Below are 20,000 nucleotides of genomic sequence, written 5' to 3' on the forward strand. Positions count from 1 at the left end.
TACTTCAACATCATAAACTTGTATTTACATTTATATGTTTTTTTATATATATTTACATTACATTTTTATATTTAATCTAATATTTTTTATTTTATTTGTATATATATATATAATATATATATATATATATATATATATATATGTATATATGTATATATATATACATGTATATATGTATATATGTGTATATATATATATATATATATATATATATATATATATATATATATACATACATATATATATATATATATATATATACATATATATGTGTGTGTATGTGTGTGTGTGTGTGTGTGTGTGTGTGTGTGTGTGTGTGTGTGTGTGTGTGTGTGTAGATATATATATATTTTTTTTCAATTGTAGTTGAGTTGAAGTTTTAGTAATTTTTTAATAATTCAACTTAAAATGATTTTATTTCAGGTTTAGTAGTTTTAGTAATTTTAGTACTTAAACATAAACTTGTTTTATTTGAGTTGATGCCAGGGGAGCATTACAATTTTTATATTTACATTTACAAATTTTAGATATATATTTAATCTAATATTTATATTTCATTTTATTAAATTCTATTCATTTATATTTTCAGTTCATATTTCAGTTGCAATTTTTAGAACTTAATAATTGATGATTTTATTTCAGTTTTAGTTTATAGTAATATTAGCACTTCAACATAAACTTATTTTATTTGAGTTGATGCTAGGGCAACATTACATTTTTTTTTTATATTTATATGTGTTTTATTTTATATTTAATATTTTATATTTAATTATTTTATATTTAATCTAATATTTAATATTTTATATTCTCATTTTATTAAATTATATTCATATACATTTTCAGTTTTTATTTTAATTGTAGTTGATTTAAGTTTTAGTAATTTTGTGCTTTAGATTTTTTTCTATTTGTCTTTTATTTAAATAATTTTAATAATTCTACTTACAATAATTTTATTTCAGTTAGTGCCAGGGCAGTGTATTTATTTATTTTTATTTTTTTATTACATTCCAGTTTTATATTTAACAAATATTTATATTTTAATTTATTTATTAAAAGATTTTTATATATTTTTAATTTTAGCTCAAGTTTTAGTATTTTTGTCATGTGCTTTTGTCATTTTTTCTTTCCTATTTCTATCTTTATTTTCATTTCCCTTTTAGTTTGTCATTTTAGCACTTCAGTTTAATTTAATTTTATTTTAGTTAGTGCCAAATCAACCTTTAATTGTTGTTTAAGTTTATTATTAATCCAATATTTATATCTTATTCTACTTCTAGCTTTATTTAGCTGAAATTATGTTTAACCGTTTTAGTTTACAGCACAGTCAGTATCTTGATTACAGAAACTCTTAGAAACCAAGTTTTTCTTTTTAATAAATCAGTAAAAAAGAATTGCTCTAACAATTTAATCCACTCACTGAATCATTTTTGCAATTCTTTTTAAAAGATGCAGAAATTAATTTTGTTGCAATAGATGTGCTTTAAAAAAACACAAATTTGAATATGTTATCCTAAATATGATTGTGTTTTTAAGTTTTTAAGTAGTTAAGATAGTTAAAAGATATTGGTGGATTTGGAGCTCCAGTGGACTGAGAATGAATCAGAACTGCAGTCAGACACAGATGTGTTGTGTTGCTGGTGATTCCCATCGGTGTTTGTTTGTGAGAAACACACATGCAGTGGTTTGTGTCATATAGAGCTGCAGTACTGATTTCTGATGGCAGTGAGTGTGTCAGTCATCAGTGTGCTGCTGTCAGTCATTAGGATCTTCAGAGTTCCTTCTCCTCTCGAGTTTGGACTCATTCTGACAGCATGCGCTGTGACTGATGCGTCTGTGCCGCTGTATGGATGTTTGTGCGCATGCGGCTGCATCAGTGAGCTGGACGGGACTGAGGTTCATGTCACACACCTGTCATCCACATCCTGCAGGAAAACATCAGCACACGCACAGAATGACAGCAGCAGAGCCAAACCACCACCGACCAACCATATTACACCACAGACCCACTGAATATACAGAGAGAGAGCTCATATGATTCATGATTCACTTGTTGAATCACTTTAAATGATTCATTCAGGAATTGAGCTAATTCAGTCACAGATTTTTTTAAGCTAAAAAAAAAAAGTTAATGTTTCATAATAAGCGCATTCATGTTCACAAATCTCGATTCTCTAATGTCAGTTAATGGTCACATGGCATGCACATATTTATAAATCAAACATTGTTTGTTTTGTTCAACTTTTCAGTAACGTCAATTAATCATTATATTATTTTAATTATTTTTTATTTTTTTATTTTATTGTATTTTATTTTAGATTTTATATTATATTTTGCAATCAATTAAACAATTTGAAATGTTTCAATTAGTTTTTAAATGTCTTTATTTATTTATTTATTTATAATTTTAGTTAGTTTAAATAGTAATTTTGTTGTTTGTTTTGTTCAACTTTATCCAGGCATGCCAATTATTATTATTATTTTTTTAATTATTTAAAAATATTTACTATTTTATTATGTACTTTATTTTATTGTTTATTTTAGATTTTATATTATATTTTGCAATTAATTAAACAATTTGAAATGTTTGAATTAGTTTTTATATTTATTTATTTTTTTATTATAATTTTTTGTTAGTTTAAATAGTAATTTTGTTTGTTTTGTTCAACTTTATCCAGGCATGCCAGTTAATTAATATTTTATTTAAAAATATTTATTATTTTATTATGTATTTTATTTTATTGTTTATTTTGGATTTTGTATTATATTTTGCAATCAATTAAACAATTTGAAATGTTTAAATTAGTTTTTAAATTTCTTTATTTATTTTTTATTTATAATTTTAGTTAGTTTAAATAGTAATTTTGTTGTTTGTTTTGTTCAACTTTATCCAGGCATGCCAATTATTATTATTATTATTATTATTATTTTTTAATTATATTATTTAAAAATATTTACTATTTTATTATGTATTTTATTTTATTGTTTATTTTAGATTTTATATTATATTTTGCAATTAATTAAACAATTTGAAATGTATAAATTAGTTTTTATATTTATTTATTTTTTTTTATTATAATTTTTTGTTAGTTTAAATAGTAATTTTGTTGTTAGTTTTGTTCAACTTTATCCAACTTTATTTTTATATATTTTATTTGATTGTTTATTTTAGATTTTGTATTATATTTAGCAATCAATTTAAAAATGAGAAATGTTTAAATTAGTTTTTATATTTATCTATTTAAATTTATTTATTTTATTCTAATTTTAGTTATAGTATTTTTTTTGTGCAACTTTATTCAGCCACATCAAATATTTATTATTTTATTAAAATATATATTATTATTTTTATATATTTTATTTGATTGTTTATTTTAGATTTTGTATTATATTTTGCAATCAATTAAAAAATGAGAAATGTTTAAATTAGTTTTTATATTTATTTATGTATTTAAATGTATTTATTTATTTTATTTTAATTTTAGTTATAGTAATTTTGTTGTTCAACTTTATTCAGGCACATCAAATATTTATTATTTTATTAAAATATATATTATTATTTTTATATATTTTATTTGATTGTTTATTTTAGATTTTAGATTATATTTTGCAATCAATTAAAAAATGAGAAATGTTTAAATTAGTTTTTAATTAGTTTTAGTTAGTTTTAGTAATTAGTTTTTTTATATATGTATTTATAGTTCTTATAATTTTTTATCTTTTATCTTTTAGTTTTACTTATTTATTTTGCTACCTCAAAATGTGCATTAACCAAATAAAAATAAAAAGTCTTTCCTGGGCAACAAGCTATATATATACAGATTTCAGTTAATGCTTATTTTAAGTGAGGTTTTGTTTATGGTTTGAAGTTTTAGTTTAGTTAGTGCCACAGACTATTAGTTAATGTTAATGTTACCAGCTGTTAATTAACGGTATGAGTTAATAGGTTCATGTTGAGGTTAAATCTGTAACTCCTTGAAATCTCCAGTCTGGTCCTAGATTTGCTGTATTACAGTGTGGGATTGTTTGACATGGTATTTTCTCTGGTATAATTGTAGTTTAGTGTTGTGTCGTGTGTCTTTAGTCTCTGTTGGCTTTCGCTCATGTGCTGATCCCAGACCAGCGGCGCAGCATGCGTCCCACAATTCCCCACTGTTCCTGGTGTCCGAGCGGCTCTAATGAAGACACGTGTGGCGGAATGCTCGCACTAATCGCCTACAACAGCCGCGCTCGTGTTTGAGAACACAATTCCCAGCATGCCGTGCAGTTTCATCTGCGGTGTGCGTCACACTTTGAAGGATCTTTCCTCTGCTGGGCGCAATCAATTAGGACAGTGTGTGTGTGTGTGTGTGTGTGTGTGTGTGTGTGTGTGTGTGTGTGTGTGTGTGTGTGTGTGTTATAGGCTGAAATGTGTGTCTGTGTAATGTGTGTGAGTGTGCATATCTGATTGTGTGTGTTTGTGCACGTATGTGTGTGTGTCTGTTTGTGCGTGTGTGTGTGTGTGTGTGTGTGTGTGTGTGTTTGTGCATATGTGAGTGTGTGAGTTTCTGCTTATGTAAGTGTGTGTTTGCGTGCATGTATGTGTGAGTGTTTGTGTATAAGTGTTTGTGCATATATGAGCATATTTGCATTTACTATAAGTTTGATTGCAACATATAATCATTAATGTTAATAGTTTTCATCGTCTGTTTATTATCATTTACTGATTTTACCATACATCTATGCCATATGTACATCAACTTGACATAGTCACCACTAGTAAGCTACTAAATATATTGTAGAAACACAAATTTTCATCATTCATTTGCATCATGAAAAGCGCTATTTGAATAAACTTGAATTGAGTGTGTGTTTGTGCATATGTGAGGGTGTTTGCATATGTGAGTGTTTGTGCATATATTTGTTTTTTGTGCATATGTAAGTGTGTGTTTGTGCATATGTGAGTGTGTTTGTGCAAATGTGAGTGTTTGTGCATATGTAAGTGTGTGTTTGTGCATATGTGAGTGTTTGTGCATATGTGAGTGTGTTTGTGCAAATGTGAGTGTTTGTGCATATGTGAGTGTGTGTTTGTGCATATGTGAGTGTGTTTGTGCAAATGTGAGTGTGTGTTTGTGCATATGTAAGTGTGTGTTTGTGCATATGTAAGTGTGTGTTTGTGCATATGTAAGTGTGTGTTTGTGCATATGTGAGTGTGTTTGTGCATATGTAAGTGTGTGTTTGTGCATATGTGAGTGTTTGTGCATATGTGAGTGTGTGTTTGTGCATATGTGAGTGTGTTTGTGCATATGTGAGTGTTTGTGCATATGTGAGTGTGTTTGTGCAAATGTGAGTGTTTGTGCAAATGTGAGTGTTTGTGCATATGTGAGTGTGTTTGTGCAAATGTGAGTGTTTGTGCATATGTGAGTGTGTGTTTGTGCATATGTGAGTGTGTTTGTGCAAATGTGAGTGTGTGTTTGTGCATATGTAAGTGTGTGTTTGTGCATATGTAAGTGTGTGTTTGTGCATATGTGAGTGTGTGTTTGTGCATATGTAAGTGTGTGTTTGTGCATATGTAAGTGTGTGTTTGTGCATATGTAAGTGTGTGTTTGTGCATATGTGAGTGTTTGTGCATATGTGAGTGTGTTTGTGCAAATGTGAGTGTTTGTGCATATGTGAGTGTGTGTTTGTGCATATGTGAGTGTGTTTGTGCAAATGTGAGTGTGTGTTTGTGCATATGTAAGTGTGTGTTTGTGCATATGTAAGTGTGTGTTTGTGCATATGTAAGTGTGTGTTTGTGCATATGTGAGTGTGTTTGTGCATATGTAAGTGTGTGTTTGTGCATATGTGAGTGTGTTTGTGCATATGTGAGTGTTTGTGCATATGTGAGTGTGTTTGTGCAAATGTGAGTGTTTGTGCATATGTAAGTGTGTGTTTGTGCATATGTGAGTGTGTTTGTGCAAATGTGAGTGTTTGTGCATATGTAAGTGTGTGTTTGTGCATATGTGAGTGTGTTTGTGCAAATGTGAGTGTTTGTGCATATGTAAGTGTGTGTTTGTGCATATGTGAGTGTGTTTGTGCAAATGTGAGTGTTTGTGCATATGTAAGTGTGTGTTTGTGCATATGTGAGTGTGTTTGTGCAAATGTGAGTGTTTGTGCATATGTGAGTGTGTTTGTGCAAATGTGAGTGTTTGTGCATGTGTAAGTGTGTGTTTGTGCATATGTGAGGGTGTTTGCATATGTGAGTGTTTGTGCATATATTTGTTTTTTGTGCATATGTAAGTGTGTGTTTGTGCATATGTGAGGGTGTTTGTGCAAATGTGAGTGTTTGTGCATATGTAAGTGTGTGTTTGTGCATATGTGAGTGTTTGTGCATATATTTGTTTTTTGTGCATATGTAAGTGTGTGTTTGTGCATATGTGAGGGTGTTTGTGCAAATGTGAGTGTTTGTGCATATGTAAGTGTGTGTTTGTGCATATGTAAGTGTGTGTTTGTGCATATGTGAGGGTGTTTGCATATGTGAGTGTTTGTGCATATATTTGTTTTTTGTGCATATGTAAGTGTGTGTTTGTGCATATGTGAGTGTGTTTGTGCAAATGTGAGTGTTTGTGCATATGTAAGTGTGTGTTTGTGCATATGTGAGGGTGTTTGCATATGTGAGTGTTTGTGCATATGTAAGTGTGTGTTTGTGCATATGTGAGGGTGTTTGTGCAAATGTGAGTGTTTGTGCATATGTAAGTGTGTGTTTGTGCATATGTGAGTGTGTTTGTGCATATTGTAAATGTGTATTTGTGCCTATGTGAGGGTGTTTGTGCAAATGTGAGTGTTTGTGCATATGTAAGTGTGTGTTTGTGCATATGTGAAGGTGTTTGCATATGTGAGTGTTTGTGCTTATATTTGTTTTTGTGCATATGTAAGTGTGTGTTTGTGCATATGTGAGTGTTTGTGCTTATATTTGTTTTTGTGCATATGTAAGTGTGTGTTTGTGCATATGTGAGGGTGTTTGTGCAAATGTGAGTGTTTGTGCATATGTAAGTGTGTGTTTGTGCATATGTGAGTGTGTTTGTGCATATGTGAGGGTGTTTGTGCAAATGTGAGTGTTTGTGCATATGTAAGTGTGTGTTTGTGCATATGTGAGGGTGTTTGTGCAAATGTGAGTGTTTGTGCATATGTAAGTGTGTGTTTGTGCATATGTGAGGGTGTTTGCATATGTAAGTGTGTGTGTTTGTGCAAATGTGAGTGTTTGTGCATATGTAAGTGTGTGTTTGTGCATATGTGAGTGTGTTTGTGCAAATGTGAGTGTTTGTGCATATGTAAGTGTGTGTTTGTGCATATGTGAGGGTGTTTGTGCAAATGTGAGTGTTTGTGCATATGTAAGTGTGTGTTTGTGCATATGTGAGGGTGTTTGTGCAAATGTGAGTGTTTGTGCATATGTGAGGGTGTTTGTGCAAATGTGAGTGTTTGTGCATATGTGAGGGTGTTTGTGCAAATGTGAGTGTTTGTGCAAATGTGAGTGTTTGTGCATATGTGAGGGTGTTTGTGCAAATGTGAGTGTTTGTGCATATGTAAGTGTGTGTTTGTGCATATGTGAGGGTGTTTGCATATGTGGGTGTTTGCATATGTGAGTGTTTGTGCATATATGAGTGTGTGTGTGTGTGTGTGTGTGTGTGTGTGTGTGTGTGTGTGTGTGTGTGTGTGTGCATATGTGAGTATGTTTGTGCAAATGTGAGTGTTTGTGCATAAATGAGTGTGAGTTTGTGCATATGCGAGTGTGTTTGCATATGTGAGTGTTTGTATATATAAGTGTGTTTGTGCATATGTAATTGTGTGTTTGTGCATATGTAAGTGTTTGTGCATATATGAGTGTGTGTTTGTGCATATGTAGTTGTGTTTGTGCATATGTGAGTGTTTGTGCATATATGAGTGTGTGTTTGTGCATATGTAATTGTGTGTTTTGCATACGTGAGTGTTTGTGCATATGTAATTGTGTGCGTGTGTGTGTGTGTGTGTGTGTGTGTGTGTGTGTGTGTGTGTGTGTGTGTGTGTGTGTGATTGTGCATATGCGAGTGTGTTTGCATATGTGAGTGTTTGTATATATAAGTGTGTATATGCATATGTGCGTGTGTTTGTGTGCACGAATGTGTGTGTGTTTTTGTATGTATGTGTTTGTGCATATGAGTGTGTATGTTTGTTCAAATATAAGTGAGTGTTTGCATGTGTGAGTGTGTTTTTGTGTGTAAGTGTGTGTTTGTGCATATGAGTGTGTATGTTTGTTATATATAACTGTGTGTGCGAGTGTGTGTTTGTACATATGTGAGTGTGTTTATGCATATATGAGTGTAGTTGCAAATGTGAGTTTTTGTGCATATATTTCTGTTTTTGTGCATATGTGGGTGTGTTTGTACACATATGAGTGTTTGCATATGTGAGTGTTTGTCTGTGCATATATTAGTGTGTTTGTGCATATGTGAGCGTGTTTGCGTGCACACGTGTGCGTGTGTTTTTGTATGTGTGTGTTTGTGCATATGAGTGTGTATGTTTGTTCATATATAAGTTTGTATGTGCATGTGTGTGTGTGATTGTGCATATGCGAGTGTGTTTGCATATGTGAGTGTTTGTGCATATGAGTGTGTGTAAGTGTGTGTTTGTGAATATGAGTATGTTTGTTATATATAACTGTGTGCGAGTGTGTGTGTGTGTGTGTGTGTGTGTGTGTGTGTGTTTGTGAATATGAGTTTGTTTGTTATATATAACTGTGTGAGTGTGTGTGTGTGTGTGTGTGTGTGTGTGTGTGTGTTTGTGAATATGAGTATGCTTGTTATATATAACTGTGCGAGTGTGTGTGTGTTTGTACATATGTGTGTTTATGCATATATGAGTCTGTTTGCATATGTGAGTTTTTGTCCATATATTTGTGTTTGTGCATAATAGTGTGTGCATAAGCGCATGTGTTTGTGCATGTAATTGTTTGTGTGTTTGGGCATACACGTGTGTGCGTGTGTGTGCGTGTGTGTGTGTGTGTGTGTGTGTGTGTGTGTGTGTGTGTGTGTGTGTGTTGTGATTGTGCATATGCGAGTGTGTTTGCATATGTGAGTGTTTGTGCATATGAGTGTGTGTAAGTGTGTGTTTGTGAATATGAGTATGTTTGTTATATATAACTGTGTGCGAGTGTGTGTGTGTGTGTGTGTGTGTGTGTGTGTGTGCGTGTATAAATCATGCACAATGAGTTTTTTTGAGGAAGTAAAAGTGTGCACAATCTCCTGTGAGGGCTAGGTTTAGGTGTAGGGTAGGTGTAGGGTGATAGCAAATATCGTTTGTACAGTATAAAAACCATTACGCCTATGGAATGTCCCCACAATTCACAAAAACAAACATGTGTGTGTGTGTGTGTGTGTGTGTGTGTGTGTGTGAGTTTGCGCATATATGAGTGTTTGTGCGTATGTGTGTGTGGGTGTGTATGATTGTGTGAGTTTGTGTGATATAGGTTTAGAATTTAACTTTACGCTTGTAAAACTTTAAAATTAAAGCTGGAGCTCATATGCAGTGTAAAAATGAAGTTAAATTAAACATCTAATAGTAGAAAAATGCTATTTTAGTATTTCTACATGTTACTTTGCAACATAATTTCTTTGCAGTGATTTGTGAAATTTGCTAGTGATTTCTGAGTGTGAATTGTTCAGTGTGGGCACTGAGTGTAAATCTGGAGATTGAGTTTTCACTATGAGATGCCGGTTCGTGCTCATGTGGAGGAGCTGAACTTTGTCCTGATGGAGTATGGCGTGTTGTTTAGCATGGTTAATCTCATGGCGGTGTAACCCGTTAACTCTGCTCATCAATCATGTCTTCTGCTGATGTTCATGAGCTCAGTTTGGCTTTAATGGAGTTTGTAGTTTGTAGAAAGTTGCTAAATTTCCTTGCTTTGTGGTTTGGCTCCGTTTCCAAGATCTCATTCCAAATTACCTGCGGATCCGCTTTGGGAAGTCGAGAGCTCGGAACACGCGGCCTCAGGCGAGGAACCACGTGCTAATTTCCCTCCCACGGATTGGCTGAGTAATTTGGCCTCATTTGCATCTGCAGATCGTTAGCAGATGAAGGCAGGTTAACTGAATCCAGATCAGCTAAAGCAGAACTCCATCACAGTGCTTTATTCTATAACATCTGCTCTGGCGTTGAGATGCGGATCAGAGATGTGTGTGTTGGGTTTGGACTGTATGTTGAAGAACACGCGTGTGCCGCTGTAATCACACTCCGCAAGGCTCTTGGTGGGGCACTGATTAAAATTATATTGGGCTTTAATTGGAAGGGTGACTCCACCATCTTAATCAGGCCTTCTCATTAAAATTAGCCTCTTTTGATTAGTTTAATGGCCGACCACCTTGAGTGCTTCTCAGAAACTGCTCTTTGCTCACTGAAATACATTTGTTGAACAAACCTCTCAGCCTGTTCCTCATTTACAGTGTTAAAAGCATAATGTGTTCAGAATGACATACTTGCACATCTTTAACTACTGTTTAAATAAAACTGTGAAAATATATTTAAAATATATATATATATATATGTATATATATTTCAGCTAATTGCCAGGGCAAAATTTCTCATTTTTCTTTAGTTTGATACATTTAAATAAATATATTTAAAATGAATGTATATTTCATCTCTTTCCCAATTTAGTTACATTTTCAAGTACTTTAACTTTTGATTTACAGCCAAAACTGAAATAAAATTAATAAAAAACGATATAGACTTATTTAAATTGTGAGAAAGAAACATTCATGCAGTGTTCGATCTGCATACAGTGTGTTAGTGTGTCATTCTGACTGTAAGTCATGTGTCCTTCCAGTCAGAGTATTCTGTCACATCACTAATGCTGCTATCTTTATCTTTGATTTTGTGTTTTGCAGAAAACTGGCAAAGAAGCGCAAGGAGACGCTGAACAGCACCAGACAGGAGATGACAGTGATGGTGAACTCAATGGACAAGAGCTACACAGAGCAGGGAACCAACTGTGATGAAGCGCTCTCATTCATGGACACACACAACCTCAATGGACGCTGTGAGTTACACACACACACACACACACACACACACACACACACACACAACCTCACTCATACACACAACCTCAATGGACGCTGTGAGTTACACACACACACACACACACACACACACACACAACCTCACTCATGCACACACACACACACACACACACACACACACACACACACACACACACACACACACACACACACAACCTCACTCATGCACACACACACACACACACACACACACACACACACACACACACACACACACAACCTCACTCATACACACAACCTCAATGGACGCTGTGAGTTACACACACACACACACACACACACACACACACACACACACACACACACAACCTCACTCATGCACACACACACACACACACACACACACACACACACACACACACACACAACCTCACTCATGCACACACACACACACACACACACACACACACACACACACACACACACACACACACACACACACACACAACCTCACTCATACACACAACCTCAATGGACGCTGTGAGTTACACACACACACACACACACACACACACACACACACACACACACACACACACACAACCTCACTCATGCACACAACCTCAATGGACGCTGTGAGTTACACACACACACACACACACACACACACACACACAAACATTTTCATGTTTTTGTGAAAGAAACTAATAGTTCTATTCATCAAGGATGCATTAAATTCATCGAAAGTGACAGTTATAGTGTTACAAAACATTTCTAGTTGAAATAAATGCTGTTATTTTGAACTTTTTATTCATCTGTCAATCCTGAAAAATAAAGTGTATGACAGTTTCCACAAAAATATTGGGCAGCACAACTGTTTTCAACATTGATAATAATCAGAAATGTATTATTGAGCTGCAAATCACTATATTAGAATGATTTCTGAATGATCACGTGACACTGAAGACTGCAGTAATGATGCTGAAAATTCAGCTTTGATCGCAGAAATCAATCACATTTTAACAGATATTCACATAGAAAACAGCTGTTTTAAATTCTAATATATTTTACACATTTTACTGTTCTTTTGATCAAATAAATGCAGCCTTGGTGAGTAGAAATGTCTTCTGCGTGTGTATTCCAGAGGCTTGTATAATTTCAGTCGGTGTTTTGTGAATCTGATGTGTGATTTAGAGTCGTGTGTGATAATCACACACACTCATTGTGACAAAGCAGCTGTCGCAAACACTCATCCTTACAAATGCCCCTGACGGCTCCAACTGAGAGAGCGCTTTAATCGCATACGCAGATGCGCAGACGCATGCTGTCCTGCAGACACGTCCTCAGATCACCGTCTCTGCTGCGGCTTTACAGGAGGAACACGTGCATCTGACAGCTGCTGCTGCGTCTGCGCATCCATCGCACCATCCACAGATATACAAGGACAATTTAAGCCCCTTTAAAGATTAAGAGCATTAATATGTTTTGCATTGTGACGTGATTGACATGACAGCTGTGTGCCCAGTGTTACTTTAGTATCATTTACAAAAATATTTTTATTTATATTTTAAATAGGGTTTTATTTGTATAGTTTCAGTTTTAGTAACTTTGTCATGTGCTTTTGTCATTTGTATTAGTTTTTGGTAGTATTTTAAGAATTTGTATTTATTTGATTTCAGTTTTACTTTCAATTCATCTCTGTTTAGTAATGTTTTCATTTTTGTTTATCTTACTTATTTATTAATAATATTTAAAATATTAATTTTTTTTAATTTTCAACTTTTTTTTTTTTTTTTTAAGTTGACAGAAATGTTTAGTTTGAGTGTTACTAATGTGAGTTTTAATGTTGTTTTTCTGTCCTGTTTGTCTCTGTGAAGCTGGATCTTCTCCATGTTCTCTGACGGTGAAGACGAACACGCTGAGCAGCAGCATCCCAAACACGTATTACCCAGGTAACCACACACTCCACACGCGTGTCCGTCCGCCAGAAACACGCTTGGATTCATTTATCACAATCTAAAAACCTCTGAGCTCAGTCTACAAACTGCAAAACTCATGCTCTTCCTCAGTGTTTTCATCTTGTTGTTCATTATAAAGACTCCTAAATTTACTAGAGTAGCAAAATGACACCAGATAAGAAGTCTTGTTTTTTTTTTTTTTTAGGATTTTATCAAAATGAAGCGAGTTTATGATTTAAACAAGAACAAATATTTGCTAATGTAGTCAGAAAAGAAACATAATTTCCCTTTAGTTTTTTTCTGATATTACGTGTAATATTAGTAGTAATGGTAGCAGTAGTATTAAATGACTTGTAATAAAATCTAAATATAAAATTTCAAAAGTTTGGGATCAGTGAGACTTGTAATGTTTTTAATTAAGTCTCTTCTGCTCATCAAGGCTGCATTTATTTGATTAAAAATACTGAAAAACTGTAAAATTGCAAAATGTTATTACAATATAAAATAATGTTTTTTTTTATTTTAATATACTTTAAAATATAATTGATTCATGTGATGCAAAGCTGGTTTTTCAGCTGTTACTGAAGTCTTAAGTGTCACGCGATCCTTCAGAAATCATTCTAATTTGCTGATTTATTATTAGAATTATCAATGTTGGAAACAATATTTTTTGGAACCTGTGATTCTTTTTTCAGGATTCTTTGATGAATAACAAGTAAAAAAAAAAACAGCATTTATTTAAAATATAAACTTTTTTTTTTATAAATTTAACATATCCTTAGTAAATAAAAGTATTTATTTTTTCTTGGAAAGAAAAACTTTTTTTCTTAGAAAACCTTTCTATTTTACATGCTGTTCTTTTTAACCTTTATTGATCAAAGAATCCTGAAAAAAAGTATCACAGGTTACAAAAAATAATTAAGAAGCACAACTGTTTTTAACATTGATAATAAATCAGCATATTAGAACGATTTCTGAAGAATCGTATTACAAGAATACCTTATCGTTTAAAATATATTTATATATATAACCGTTATTTTAAATTGAAATAATATTTCACAATATTACAGTTTTTTTTCTGTATTTTTGATTAAATAAATACAGCCTTGATGAGCATAAGAAACGTTAAAAAAACATTAAAATATTACTGATCCCAAACTTTTGAGCGGCAGTGTATCTATTAATAAAGTGAAATAATATATTAGTAATTTAATAAAAATTTTAATAGATTAATATTATTATTTAAAAATAATAATAATGAATGTAACTTAATTAAAATGCTAAACAATACAAAAAAAATAATTAATTAATTTGCTCTTGACAGCTATAGCTTCTGATTGTTTCAAAGTTTTTGTATGAAAAGGTTTAAACAAGCTTCTTTATCTTAGGTATAGTAGAAATACTGTTTATGACCTCCATGGCGCTCCACTATGACTTTAAATAACTGAGTGCATCAATGAATAATAATAACTGAAATGCTGAAGGAAATATCTTGAATTTCTTGCTTAATTTGAGTTTGAAAAGAGTGCTTTGAGATCTGCTGTATTACGTGACGGTCAAACCTGTTCCTTCCGACAGACTGATGATTTGTGTGTTTCTCTTCTCTCTGTGTTTCTATGTTTCTGCTGTTTCAACCTCCTCCAGACCCGTTTGTTCCCACCGCGATCTTAGGTAAGCTGCGTTTGTGTTTCTCCACATCATGTTTGTTTGATTTGGGTTGTTTTACAGCTTCTCATCTGCACACCCGTTCGTCCGTCTGTCTGTCTGTCGCTTCTCTTCCTTTGGCTTCACTCCATCCCATCCGCATCGCGCCTCGTGCCGGTGATGTCACTTCCTGTCTGACATCTCATTTGCATGGACAGACATGTGGACTGGATGTGGAGGAGTGGATGGATGATGCTGTAGCTGCACATTCAACACACATGAGCAGTGATGATAGTGAATCTGTCCCCTGAATTCAAGCAAATTACATCTTTGAAGTTGGAAAAAATCGGAAAAAAGCATCCAAAATTGAATTAAATAAACCATTATAGAAGGTGATTTATTTATTTATTTATTTATTCATAATAGTAATGTATACATACATTTAAAATATTTATTTAAGCTTAATTCATTCCATTTAAAATTTAATTAAAATTTAAATAATTTAACAATTTAAATATTAAGTGAACTATTATAATACATGTTATTATTAATTATTATTTAACTTAAATACAGGAGTACAATAATGCATTAATAATTTAATAATGCATATTTTAATAATTTTTTGTTTTAATAGTTTTAATCATAATATCAGTTTTAAATTAGTTCAATTTACAATAATTTATAAATAATTCAAATTAATCATTTTAAGTGAAGTATTAAGTGATGTTAAGTATTTTATTAATATTAAAACAATGTATTAATAAAGTAAAATAATGCAGTAATAATTTAATAACAGATGTTATTTTAATAAAGTAATAATAAATTACATTTTAATTCATTCAGTTTAAAATATAATTTAATTTAAAGTAATATAAAATAACTTATAATAATGATCTATGAATTAATTATAATTTATAATTTAATAATAAATATTGTTTGATAATACAATAATTAAAAAATTAAAATAAATGTAACTAAATTAAAATGTTAAACAAAATGCATAATCCAGAAGTCTTTTTTTTTTTTTTTTTATGAAAGCAGTTTCTGTGAACACCAGGATACTCATATGGAAGCCAGTTTCCGCCACTGAATTAAAAACAAAAAGGTAGTTGCAACTTTTTGTCACACAATTTTTACTTTTTTTTCTCAGAATTGTGAAATATAAACTCGCAATTGCAAGTTATAAAGTTTTGCAAGAGACAAAGACTTTTTTTCTCAGAAATGTGAGTTTATATCTTGAAATTCTTTCTCAGAATTCGCAATTCTGACTGAATTGTGAGATGTTATATAAATTATATAAAATATTATATAAATTGGATTTTATAACTCACAATTGCAATTTTATATCTCACAATTCTGTGAAAAAAACCCTCTTTTCTCACAATTCTTTTTTTCTTGCAATTGCGACTTTGTATCACACAGTTGCAAGTTATAAAGTTAGAATTGCGAGATATAAAGTCACAATAGTCTTTTTCATTTTTATTCAGTGGCAGAAACAGGCTTCCATATACTAATGAGGAAAGCAGCATTAAAAACAAAGTTCAGCAGTTTTAGGGTTTATTAAACTAGGTCTGATGATGATGGTGTTGCATTAGAACTAAAGAATTGCTAAAATGATAAACGCAATGAATGTAAACATAAATGTGAATGCATCGCACTGCGGCTCTTCAGGTCCGTGTGGTTCGGCTGATGCGGTGTGTACTGTGTAAATGCAGAGACAGTTTTACCGGTGTCGATTTGCCCCTGGGGATGTTTTTTGTAGTTTCGGAGAAGGACGGCCGGATCAGCGTTTTCGTCTCGTTCTCTACATCCACTCCAGTGTTTCTTTGCTTCTCTGCTATTCTCTCTAATGTTTCTCCTGCCTTTAGCGGCTCTTTCTGACCTACTTGTTTTTCTTTTTCTTATTTTGTGGCTGTTTATTGGTTTATTCTATGATAAAATGGAATAATAAAGCAGGTTTTGTCTCATTTTCGCGGCACCTCTACCCCCGATTTATCTAAAGCGCTCCGTACCCCAGAGTCGGCCCTCACGAGGCCTGAGAATTTAATTGAAACATAATGTGATGAAAAATAAGAGCTCAGAGCGCCGTATTAAATATGAATGACTCTCGGCTAACGGCACGTGTAAACGATCGCTCGAGCGGGAACAGGTTTACATTACACAATAAAACGGGGGGAAAACAGGAAAGCTTCACCTCAGGCACACGAGGGTTTATGGAGCAGCGAAGATGATGATGATGTTCAACACGAGCAGAAGCACAATCAGCTCAGCTGCAGCTTCAGCACTTCTCAACTGCTTATGCCTAAGGATGTAGATTTGACTCTGGACATCAAGTGTTTATTGTGCAAAAGTCTTCAAATCAAGCACTGCTATTTATTTATGTACTTGTTACATTTATAATATTTGTCTATTTTTACCATTTTTTTATAATTATTTTTGTTTATTTAGATTTTTTTAATTTTAATTATTATTTTAGTTGATCATTTAATAAATTTTTTCCATGTTTATTATAGTTTTAATTCATAGCTTATTTCACTATTTATTATTATTTAAATGTATAATTTAATGTATTTATTATATTTTGTTTTAGAATGTTTTAATATTATTTAGACATTTTTCTTTTGTGATGATTTATTCATTTGCTATATTTTAATGTAGAGTTATATTTTTGTATTAAATTTTTTTATATATAATATTTCTTTGTTTTTGTTTATTTATGAGCATTTTCGTTTATAATTTATTTCATTTAATATATTTTAGTTTTTATATTTTTAATATTTGACTTTATTTTTTTACATTTATAAATTAATACATTTATTATTTTTCTGTTTTTACAAGTTATAACAATACAAGTATTTCTTTTTTTTTTTGCAGTTACTTATTTTATTATATTTTTTAATTATTTTAATTTTAAATTCTAATGAAATGCATAAATGTCTGCACAAAACACATTGAGTTCTGTACCGTTCGTGTTTCTCCTCATTGAAGCTGTATTTTTGTTGATCATTTTTGAGGATGAGGTCATGTAGTTTGACAGATGACGAGTCTGATTGGCCCCCGCGTGACCTTTGACCTCCTCAGCACACTCGATCAGCCGTGTGAGGCCGCTGCTCTGTAGATCTCCATGAAGCGATTGCAATGTTCATCTGACCAGTTTTATTTGCATTTCTTCTTTTGTTTTGAAACTCATTTTTCTCCTTCATTGTGATTTGAGTCCCATAACACCCGGATCCCCGAACGCCCTGCGACTGATCAGAGCTCTGCTAGTTCTCTTTGGTGTAATTGTTGCTTATACCCTGTCTCCTCTCTCTTTTTCTCTCTTCTCTCTGGCTGTCTCTCGCTCTCTCTGTCTCTCTCTTCTCTCGTTTAACCTCTAATGTATCTGCTTAAAAAGTCCCCATTAATGGTAAGTTCATCAGCGTGACAGAGATTGTGTGTTTCACTAGAGTCACGCCCTCCTCCCTCCATTGGCGCGTTACAGCATCACTCATCCACCGCATCCTCATCATCATCATCATCCTCCTCCCGTGTGCGTCTACATCGTGTTTCTGCTCTCTTTGCTATGGCTTGTTGTGCTTTGGAACATGTGGCTTTGAACATCCGTCATCACACGTCCGATCATCCGCTCATGCTTTGCTGTTGATTGACAGCACCCACGCCTCATGGCAGATCTCAGATCAGGGCGAAACAGGCACACAGACCAATTCTAGCCATGTTTCTTTGAAGTTATAGAGGAAGAATCACGTGATATTTCACAAAGGAATGAACGAGCGGGGCAGTCAATCGATCCCTCCCTCCACATCCACTCATCCACCCTTCCTGCAACGTCGTGTCATGACCATCCATCGCCAATGAATGGGAAACCAATCAAGCGCTTTCTTTTACACTGATTAATTAACTGGAAAAATACAGGCAATTAAGGCAAAGACACTACAGGTGGAACATTGCACTGGTCAAGTTTGAAAAACATGTCTTCATTCAGAATAGTGAAAAGAAAACATCCAAAATGCACATTTAAGTGTTTATTTTAATGCACTTATTCAATTCCAATATATCTTTAAACATTTTTATCTCCACTTTAGCAGCACTTACATACACCAAAACTTAGAGGTTTATTCCTCTCTATATTCTGAAGGTTTTTACTTAGGGGGTTGTTCATATATCATTCACAATTGATTTATACGTCATTTTACTTCTAAAAACATAGTAAAAATGCTATTTTTTTTAGGCAATGAGTTTTATCTCCACTTTAGCAGCACTTACATACACCAAAACTTAGAGGCTTATTGCTCTCTATTTTCTGAAGGTTTTTACTGAGGGGTTTATTCATATATCATTTACACTGATTTTTACAACATTTTAATCCTAAAAATATAGTAAAAATGATATTTTTTAAGGCAATGAGTTTTATCTCCACTTCACCAGCACTTACATTCACCAAAACTTACAGTTTTATTCCTCTCTATATTCTGAAGGTTTTTACTTAGGGGTTTGTTCATATATCATTCACATGGATTTATATAACGTTTTAAACCTAAAAACCTGGTAAAAACGCATATTTTTATAAAACCAGTCAGTTTGTTTCTCCACTTCAATAGGACTTACATACACCAAAACTTAGAGGTTTATTCCTCTCTATCTTCTGAGGGTTTTTACTAAGGGGTTTGTTCATATATCATTCAGAACTGATTTATACGTCATTTTACTCCTAAAAGCATAGTAAAAATGCTAATTTTTTGAAGGCAATGAGTTTTATTTTCACTTCACCAGCACTTACATTCACCAAAACTTACAGTTTTATTCCTCTCAATATTCTGAGAGTTTTTACTGAAGGGTTTGTTCATATATCATTCAAAACTGATTTATACGTCATTTTACTCCTAAAAACCTAGTAAAAATGCAAATTTTTTGAAGGCAATGAGTTTTATTTTCACTTCACCAGCACTTACATTCACCAAAACTTACAGTTTTATTCCTCTCTATATTCTGAAGGTTTTTACTGAGGGGTTTGTTCATATATCATTCACATGGATTTATATAACATTTTAAACCTAAAAACCTGGTAAAAACGCATATTTTTATAAAACCAGTCAGTTTGTTTCTCCACTTCAGTAGGACTTACATACACCAAAACCTGCAGTTTTATTCCTCTCTATATTCTGAAGGTTTTTACTGAGGGGTTTGTTCATATTTCATTCACACTGATTTTTACAACATTTTAATTCTAAAAACATGGTAAAAACGCATATTTTTATAAAGCCAGTCAGTTTGTTTCTCCACTTCAGTGTCACTTACATACACCAAAACTTAAGAGTTTTATTTCTCTCTATATTCTGAGGGTTTTTACTGAGGGGTTTGTTTATTATATCATTCATAACTGATTTATATA

At 32.6% G+C, this 20,000-nt stretch overlaps 1 protein-coding gene across 1 annotated transcript in view; it reads left to right on the forward strand.

The window, feature by feature from the left end:
• LOC141343774 (receptor-type tyrosine-protein phosphatase mu-like) overlaps positions 1-20,000 on the forward strand; it is a 114,127-nt gene that overhangs the window by 91,611 nt on the left and 2,516 nt on the right. Inside the window, exons 14-16 of the mRNA XM_073848417.1 lie at positions 10,875-11,026; positions 12,887-12,961; positions 14,612-14,638. Of these exons, the coding sequence (XP_073704518.1) occupies positions 10,875-11,026; positions 12,887-12,961; positions 14,612-14,638 (254 nt within the window). The remainder of the gene's footprint in view (positions 1-10,874; positions 11,027-12,886; positions 12,962-14,611; positions 14,639-20,000) is intronic.

This window comes from Garra rufa, chromosome 10, assembly GCF_049309525.1.
Source record: "Garra rufa chromosome 10, GarRuf1.0, whole genome shotgun sequence".
NCBI lineage: Eukaryota > Metazoa > Chordata > Actinopteri > Cypriniformes > Cyprinidae > Garra > Garra rufa.